Raw genomic sequence first — 10,066 nt, 5'->3', positions numbered from 1 at the left:
CCACCAGGGCTTAGCTTTATATATATGGTGAGCCGGGTTCCGCATAGAGAATTGTATGCCGACTATAATGTCTTCCGTCCACTTGCTCGTAGTTCGGTGACCCTCGACCACGTAACTAGACGGCAGAGGCTCCGCATAATTTAATTATACGGATATTTAAGAAAAGTACAGATTAATTCCCAGTTCCAGAAGCTCACTTTAGAGGAAAGCCGAGACCAGACACGTGGGAGCCACCCCATTTGTTTACGCTAGCGTTATTGACTAAACCAACAAATAACCCGTGCTAGCTACGGATCTTGATAAATAGAAGAGAGTCAAAAAAAAATTCTCAATCTTCAGTGCCCTCAAAATATTCATCCAAACTGCATAAATATAAAAAAAATATATTAAAAATATAATTATAAAAAATTTATAAAAAAAATATGATAGCAAAATATCTCAAACGTAATTTTTTTCCATTGGCGGCATTGTTGGAAACTATCCGTATAGAGATTAAAAATAATTTATATTTTTTATTGAAAATAAAATTTTAAATAATTAAAATATATTACTGATCCGTATTAAATATTCTTCGTAGAGGCATAGTTTTTGAAAAAAATTCATGCCAGACATATTAAAACTAGGCTCATTCAGCATTTGAGACGTAGAAGATCCAACCGTAAAACTTTCACACAAATTAATTGGCTCAAATTTATTCTCTTAAAAAATATGTATCATCCTGAAAGTACTATTGTTATCATCAAAATTTTACGATCTAAATATAACTTAGAAGACAGGTGATGTTAAAAAAATTTTTTGATCATAGTCGAAAGAGTGAATCTGTCAGATCTTGTATCTGTCGCAAAATTAAGCACCGAAATATCTATCAATTACTATACTAATTTTTCAAATATAACAAAATTTTACAGATAAGAGATATGAGCAAATATAACTAAATCAACAAAATCATATAAAAATATAGAAAAAATAATTACTCAATTAACTTACTTTAATAATAAATAATATAATATAATAAATTTTAATAAAATAAAAATTATTTTTTTATTTTTTATTAATAAATTAATATGAAATAAAATATAATAAATATTTTGTTAAAGATATCTACTCAATAGATAGATCCAAAATTATAAAATCATCCATAAAAAATAGACAGCTATAACTTATTTTTTTCTTACTATATATATATAGAGAGAGAAAGAGAGCTAGACTGGGCTCTGATTGATCACATCCCAATCCATATCCGATCGATTCCTCGACTGTTGGATCGATATGCATTTCAAAGAGTCTCCTAAAAACAAATGGAGGAGTTCGGGAGCCCATTAGCTAATCTCACATTATTTAATAAGAAAAGACGAATGCTTTAAATGGGATCACGTATGTTTTCTTCTTTCCATCTCTTTTCCTCTTAAAGCTATGATGTTCCTTTAATGAGGATGAGACTGAAAAGGAGTGAGAGAGCAGACCTTCTCATTTGAAAATGAAACTCTTCCCTCCCTCTCACCAGCAAAACCTCCTTTCTCTCTTTCCCTTTGTTTCTCCCCAAAAGAAACTTCTTCTCCATCTCTCTCCAACATAAACACCTCATGACTCTCTCTCCATCGCAAATACGTGGCCGACTTTCTCTCTCCGATGCAACTACATCGCCGACTCTCTATCGCAAATACATCGTCAGAGATCTCTCTTCAGTGCAAACACATCGCCGGCTCTTTCTCTTCATTGCAAACACATCGCTAGCTCTCTCTTCGATGCAAATGCATTGCCGACTCTCTCTCCAGTACAAACATCTCACTGGCATTTACTTCTCTTCTTCCCTCCTTTTGTCTGTAGTGCAAACATCTCATTGGAATTGTTTGTTCTATGCTAATTGAGTGCAAAGTATCTTTTTACTATTGTTATGTCATTAGAGGCTAAATATTTCAGTGAATGTATTAAATATATATGTGATATTTTAAAAAATTTATGATATGAAAAATATAGAGACTATTCAATTATAAGAACTCATACATAGCTTAATTCATCATAAGGTTGATGGTTATATTTTGAAATCTTGATTCGTTGGATAAGAATTATTATTATGATATGAAAAATAATCATATCTAATAACATTATTCATGCATATATTGTTTGGATAAAAAAAATATTTATTTAAAAAATATTATTTTTGAAAAAAAAAAAGTTCTTTTATTAGTGTTATTTGATAAAGTCAATTAAATGTCATCAATCAAGTTGATACTTGAGACTTACTAATTAATTTTTTTTTAATATTTAATGATTATGTTTATACTTATGTGAATGATAAATGATTAACTTTTAACATGAGCTATAGTTTGAAATGCATGCCTAGTTATATCTTTGATTTTAGTTACTAAAGTATTTCTTTTAATAGAATAGCATCAATTTGAAGTTGATATTTAATACGGTCTCAATTTGATATGCATCAGTAAAATTGATCTATGTACTTTAATGCTACTTATACTAACTGTATTTTATTACCAGTAATTAGATCGAATTACACATATTATGAATGTGGAAAGTATGTACGATGACAACATGACAGCCATCTTTAGCACACCAACTACTTTATAAGGGAAGAAAGCAATGTCTATGATTATATTTCACTCGATGACACTCCAAACTCATTTAATAATAATCATATAAAGAGAACTTCTAATGGAGAAGATTATATTGACCAGAGTCCAGACTCAGAAAATACTAAAGATTTAGTATTGCATGAAGGGATGATCTTCGATATTCAAGAAAAAATAATAGAAACCTACAACCAATATACGTATAAGAAAGATTTTGGTATTCGAAAAGAATCATCTTATTGATCCTCCAAAAGTAAGGGGATCAGTAGCAAGAATTTTCATGTTGTAAAGAAGGGGTATATAAACCTAAGATCAATATCGCAGTTGATAGGCAAGATCATGAAGCAACTATAACGCCACGCAAGAAAGGATAGAGCATTCACACTGATATAAAGCAAAAATGCATATTAAAAAGATTGAAATTGGTAAGTGGGAGGTTACAATGCTTCACGATGTTCATAATCATAAGCTTATTCATAACCCATCAAAAACTCACTTCTTCTGATCACATAGAAAGATCACCTTAGAAGATAAAGAGTTTATAAAAACTTTACATAATCAAAATATTTCAACTCAACAAATCATGGGTGCAATCTCACAATTACATAGAGGTATATGAAATGTAAGTTTCACTAGAAAGAATTTGAGCAACCTTAGAACCAACCTCCAAAAATAGTTATTCAATATTGACCTGCAAATAACAGTTAATCATTTTCAAACTCAGCAAACCGAGAATCCAATTTTCTTTTACGCCATCCAATTAGATGCCGACAATAGTATCTAAAATATTTTTTAGATTGATGGAAGGTCAAGATTGTCTTACCAATACTTTGGTGATGTTGTGATATTTGACACTACATACATAATAATAAACAAATAAAACATGCCTTTTGCCCCATTTGTTGGTGTCAACCACCAGATGCAGTCAATTCTATTCAATTGCGCATTAGTTCGAGATGAGTGTATCGAATTATTTATTTGGATCTTCCAATCTTTTCTGAAGACACATTATGGCAAGCACCCAAAATACATATTAACTAATCAAGATCCAATAATGAAAAAGACAATTGAGCATATTTTTCTTAATAATTTCCATCAATTTTGTAAGTGACATGTCCTGAAAAATGTCATAAAACGTCTATTCGTTCTTTTTAATAAAAAAGATGGATTGAAGGAAGATATTCATCATTGCATTAATGCTTCTATCTCTCCAGAGCAGTTTAAGCATTGTTGGGATGCATTTATCAAGAAATACTCTTTGGAGTCTAATGCCTACCTTGATCACCTATTCAATATATGAAACCAATGGATGCCTGCATATTTTAGATATATATTCTTTATTTTTATGTCTACAACACAACGCAGTGAAAGTATACACTCACTATTTAAGGGTTATGTAAATAATCATATAAATATTTTCAGATTTGTTACTCAGTTTGAGGTAGTCTTGGAGAGCAGATATGATCGAAAGGATGAAGAAGAATTTCAGACATACCACGTTCAACCAAATTTATGGTCAAAGTATCTAATCGAAAAACATGCTCTTGAAGTGTATACAAGAACTATTTTTAAGCTTTTTAGGGAGCAACTCAAAATGACAATTATGTATGATATGGAGAAGGTAGAGAAGTATAAATTGTATGATATAATTGAGATTGAGGCTCCTAATAGAAATGCACAACAGAGAATAGCAAATTATGTAACATGTATTATGTCTGAGGAGAAATTTTCATGCTCATGTCTAATATTTGAATTCAGTGACATTCTATGTGCTCATGTGTTAAAAGTTCTCATTACTTTATGAATTCATCGTATCCCTGCACATTACATATTAAAATGCTAGATGAAATCTGCCAAAGAAATAGATGCTGATATGGCACATAGTGTATGTAAAGTTCAGAAAGACACGACGTCGAGAACTACAAGATTCAATGGGCTATGTAAAAAACTTTTTAAATTAGCATATGATAATTGTACCCTCCAAAAAATATATGATCTTGTCATTAATGATGTGGAGTCCATCATTAAAAAAATTTGTTCACTGAAGAAGAATCTATTTACAGAACAAAATATAATAGATGAGAGCTGTACTCAGTTTCTGATAGTGATGACATAATGTAGCTAAACAAAAAAAATAAATGATAATTTCATGGTATTTAAAGATCCTCCAGTTTCTAATTGTAAAGATCACAAAAAACTTAGCAGGTTCAAGCACTAAATGGAGGTTGCAGCGAAGAAATAGTGAACATGCAAGAAATGTCATCAAAAGGATCATAACATTCGAATATACAAGACAAACATTAGTAAAAACTACATCTTGATAATTATTTTATATTTATTTAATTTTAACAAAAACTTTTCTTATGACTTCTTGGATGGTTATACTTTATGCATGTAGATGATTTCGAAGCCTACATCAGCAGCAGTTCATCTAAAGAAGAAAAATTTGATGATTGCGTAAGCTCACTGGTGTTTTAGAACCCCTGATTATAATTTTGCTATGATGGCTTGTGTTTTGAGTTGAATAAATATTTTTGTAAATGATATGAATTTATAACTCCTACCGAACAATATGATTTGCTCTATTACGTTTTGTACATCTGATGTGACATTGATGATTATAAAGTTCAAATATTTACTCTATGCCAATTAATATAGCTTTCATTTTTTTATTTTGTTGACTGTGAGCATAAAATAAATATACACATATCTAGAGTAAACACAAACTATCTCAAGATAAACACAAACACCACAGAATAAACAGAAATCCAATATAATAAATACAAAGTCTGAGACGATAAACACAAATGGCTCAAAATAAATACAAACTCGGGATCCAACACTTAGATCATCCTACAACCCTCCTAGGATAAACAATAAGAGAGGAAGATAAACACAAAGTCCTATAGAAATAAACACAAACTATCAGAGAATAAACATAAATTCCAAATAATAAACACAAACAAGTCCAAGACAAACACAAACTGTCCAGATTACTCTTTATCTTTTATGAACCCATGGCAGAATAAACACAAAGTACTCTAGAATAAACACAAACTCCGTATAATAAATAGAAACTATTTATAATAAATACAAACTCTGAAACGATAAACAAAAATTATCCAGAATAAACACAAACTTGAAATTCAAAAATTGAGTGATCCAAGAGTCCACCCAAGCTAAACAATAAGAGGTAAGGATAAACACAAAGTCCTGCAAAAATAAACACAAACTATCAAAGGATAAATACAAACTTCAAATAATAAACAGAAACAAACTAGGATAAACATAAACTATCCAGATTGCTCTTTACCTTTCATGAACCCATAGCAGAATAAACACAAAGTACATCAGAATAAACACAAATTTTGTATAATAAACAAAAGCTATCTGCAATAAACATAAACTCTGAGACAATAAATAGAAACTACCCAAGATAAATACAAACTCAAGAGCTGACATGCTAAAAAAAAACTGACACGCAGAGAAAACATCAGATAATAAATAGAAACTATGAATAATAAATATAAAGTCTGAGATGATAAACACAAATGATCCAAAATAAATACAAACTGTCAAGATTGCTTTCTACCTTTCATGAACTCATGACAGGATAAAGATAAAGTATTTCAGAATAAATATAAATTCTGTATAATAAATAAAAATTATAAATAATAAATATAAAGTCTGAGATGATAAATACAAATGGCCCAAAAAAAATACAAACTCAAAGCCCAATACTTAAATAATCCTAAAATCCACCCAGGATAAACAATAGAAGAGACGATAAACAATAAGTCCTATGAAAATAAATACAAACTATCGAAGGATAAACACAAACACCAAATAATAAATACAAACAGTCTCAAGATAAATACAAACTGCAAAAGTTACTCTCTGCCTTTCATGAACTAATGACAGGATAAACATAAAGTACTCCAGAATAAACACAAACTCCATATAATAAATAAAAACTATGAATGATAAACACAAACACTGAGACACTAAACAAAAACTGCACAGGATAAACACAAACTCGATAATAGTGGACTCCAAGTTTGTATTTATTTTGTAGGATTTATGTTTATTTCAATAAAATTTTTATTTATTATATGTAGTTTGTATTCATTCTACAGGATTTATGTTTATTCTGAGATAGTTTATATTTATTCTACACTCTGAGTTCATAAAGAGCAGAGAGCAACTTTGATTAATTTGTATTTATTATTTAGTATAAAGGGTAGAGACTAGACACCAAATTTATTTTTATTTTGCAAGATTTATGCTTATTTCAGTAAAAGTTCTATTTATTATACACAGTTTGTGTTTATTCTACAAGATTCATATTTATTCTGAAATGGTTTATATTTATCTTGCACCCTGCTGTGGCAAAATGATCTAAAAAACAATACTCATACCAACTGCAAAACTTTATAATTATCGGATCTATCAATAAACATGATATAACCTGCTAACTTAAAAAAATATAAAGAACAAATTCAGATTTCAACAAATCCATTGCATCAATAACATAATAAATACAACTGATTCATCTGCTATAAATTATTTTTTTATAGACTTTCATACAAATTTATTCACAAGAGATTCACAATACATCCAAATGTTTAGACAGAATACACAAATCACAAATATATATAAAGAATGGACCCAACACATCTGATTACAAAAATAACACAAAATAAACTATGACAATCTCGTCTCGTGATCCTTCATAATCACCTACGCAACATATCTGACACGTAACTCTGTTACACGAACTTCGATAATTATGATCTATCTTTAATTATCATACTCTCTATAAAATGCATGATGTAGATAGCATAATCAAATCTACAAAATTTTTCATGCTCACTATCAATAAAACAAACAAATAATACTTTAGATTGGTTAACACGAACGTGTGCTAACACATATGGGACTCAGCATTGAAAATATAATTTTTCCCATGTAAGAGGCATACTATGTTAGTTGGCACGATACAAAACACAATAACGAATCATATTTGACATGGACCATTTAATGGTCCGATGCATTACTTAGCACGCACTTGATTTGGCATGCAACGTTAGTACGCACGATAAAAATTATTTTGTACTTATAATTATCTAATTCAGCATATTAGGTTATTTCAAAAAAAATGAATCATGTCTCTAATGCGTATAATGTAAAGATACTGATAAACCAAATCATTATTATATTTATCCGACACCCTACTGTGGACAGCCAACAATATGAAATGGCCAACTATCCATATGAGTAGACATCTCGTGCCATCTCAATCAACCACGTTATCTACAAACATAACATTAGAAATCAACCACATAGTTAGCAATGCATAAGTATGCACAACATTCGATAAATATGATCATTATTCACAAATCTTCTAGTGACAGTCCTGTACTCTGCACCACTCATGGATGTATAGTGTCTGAAACATATGCCTTTTATATCCACAATAAGCAGATACTAATGTGTCGACGAGCATATGGACACGAACATCTGTTTGACTTCAGCCAATGAATGAGACATGAAATCTCGCATAGCTTTATCGGATACCTTCCATAAGCCTAGCAACATGCTCTAAAAATAGAAAAAAAAATTGAAACATATATTATAAAGAACAACGCTACATCAAAACATGACATTGCATTAAAAATACTAAATAATTACTATAAAGAAAGATCGCAATAAAAAGATAAACTCCAAATATATTAAAATATCGATCAATGCATGCTGCTAAAGGAGGGACCAAAAAACGTCTATGACCTGCATAATCCATTACAAAAAATAAAAATTAACTTATATATATCTTTGATTTATACAACTTAGTACATAGTACTTACATCATTATCAATTAAATTTTCAGATAGAATGTTATGAACATGCTATCGATTGATGAAACTGATGCCATCAATCCAAACCAATGACCTATATAGAGAAATTAATATCAGAACTAAAGACTATTAGGTTGAAGGAAATCAAAATTTTATAAACAAAGATATCGATTTTTTGTTCTAAAAAATTTAGGACATGCCTACGTTCCCCCTCATCCAAAAGCTGCAAGCTGGAGAAGTCATGGCTAATCTCAAAAAATTCCTACATATCGTATGAGTACGTCGAATGTGAATGAAATATAAATGTTCTATTAAATTACAACTCTACTTACCACGCTGTCATAGTGACTGACTTCTTTTTGAACTTTCTTATGAGATCTAGAGTACTTGAAGATAGGGGGATGAAAGGACTGCATAGTAGATAAGAGCCCCTAAGTACCCACTCGTAATCCACCTCTCGATAGACTGTGGGTCCGCTTGCTCGTGAGGTAGTGTCGGAGTATCAGCACTCACAAACTCAAATTCCACATCTATTGTCATCTCATGAGTGCTCCCCTCTGCATCCTTCCCCTCTTCCTCGCTCTTCCATGCCACTTGCAGCACAAAAATCAACTTGTCCTTCTTGGCGACAATCCTCTAAAGCTCCATCTTCTCGGCATCATCTCAAGCCCCCCCTGACCTCTGTAAAGAGACGACGGTATTTACGCATGAGCTGCAACTGAGGATAAATAGACATTAATAAGATGTGTCAATGATAAATTTTAAAACACATCAATTACACAAAAGTCCAATACCGCAGCACTGTTACATGCAGTATCAAGTCTACTCCTCTTCCTAACTGCCAAACCCGTTCCATCTTTATCCCTCTATCTAGCAACTAGAAAGTCCCACCTCAAGGAACAACACCTCATCATGTGTTGCTCGTAGTGGGTCTTGAATCTGAAAATGACGAGAAAATAATTAGTCTCCTTATCTTACAAAATAAATAAACAATACCAAATATTAAAAAAAATAATACATCTCCTTCTTTTAGGCCCTTCATAACTCCTAAGTGGGCCCATTTTTTGAACTGGAGTTTCTTCCAATTCAGTATTCAAGGAAGCCAGCCAAAAATAGATGGTTTGACTATGCCTGTTCTCTCAAAAAGTCAAACCTGAAAGAAAAGCAATCATATAAATGCCGGCATAATGATAATCAAAATGAAATAAATAGATAAAAGAATAACTTAACATCTTTCTTATCATCAAAACTGTGACGCAACCATTAAGATAACCGATGCTCTCCTTCGGACCACTCTCCCTTCTCTTTATCTTCTCCACAGTCCTTGGAATGAATTTCATGAGGTGCTCGTGGACTTCTCTGGCCCATGCAAAATGGCCAATGTCCCTTAAGGAGTCAACAATGAAAAAAATCCATGATGCAATGCTAAGATTCGACAAAGAAAACAAAATTGTACCCAGAAGATATGAAACAAGCAATTGCACCATGGATCGAATACCATTGGAAGAATAATTAGATAACAATTCTTTGATCCTATCTTCCAATGCATCTCTCCTAACTATCCCCCTGCAAAATATATGATCCTAACCATACTATAGGGAGCCTTCTTCATATCAATGGTTA

General features: G+C 31.2%; 1 protein-coding gene and 1 pseudogene across 12 annotated transcripts in view; one reads left to right on the top strand and one right to left on the bottom strand.

Annotated features, from left to right (window-relative positions):
- Positions 1-2,275: 2,275 nt before the first annotated feature.
- LOC105032852 (uncharacterized) overlaps positions 2,276-10,066 on the bottom strand; it is a 67,667-nt gene continuing 59,876 nt past the window's right edge. For 4 of the 12 annotated variants that reach the window (XM_073251982.1, XM_073252002.1, XM_073251987.1 and 1 more), the window contains 4 exons: positions 9,674-9,802; positions 9,462-9,596; positions 9,238-9,382; positions 8,656-9,161 (listed from right to left, as the gene is read on the bottom strand). In XM_073251982.1, coding sequence (XP_073108083.1) covers positions 9,569-9,596; positions 9,674-9,802 — 157 coding nt within the window. In that variant the 3' untranslated portion in view covers positions 8,656-9,161; positions 9,238-9,382; positions 9,462-9,568. The other 8 variants (XM_073251991.1, XM_073251994.1, XM_073251985.1 and 5 more) reach the window with 6 other exon arrangements.
- Positions 3,379-5,479, top strand: LOC140855824 (protein FAR1-RELATED SEQUENCE 5-like; annotated as a pseudogene).

Source organism: Elaeis guineensis, chromosome 1 (genome assembly GCF_000442705.2).
Source record: "Elaeis guineensis isolate ETL-2024a chromosome 1, EG11, whole genome shotgun sequence".
Classification (NCBI taxonomy): Eukaryota; Viridiplantae; Streptophyta; class Magnoliopsida; order Arecales; family Arecaceae; genus Elaeis; species Elaeis guineensis.
Note: the sequence above shows the minus strand (reverse complement) of the source record. Positions and strands in the feature narration are given on the sequence as shown.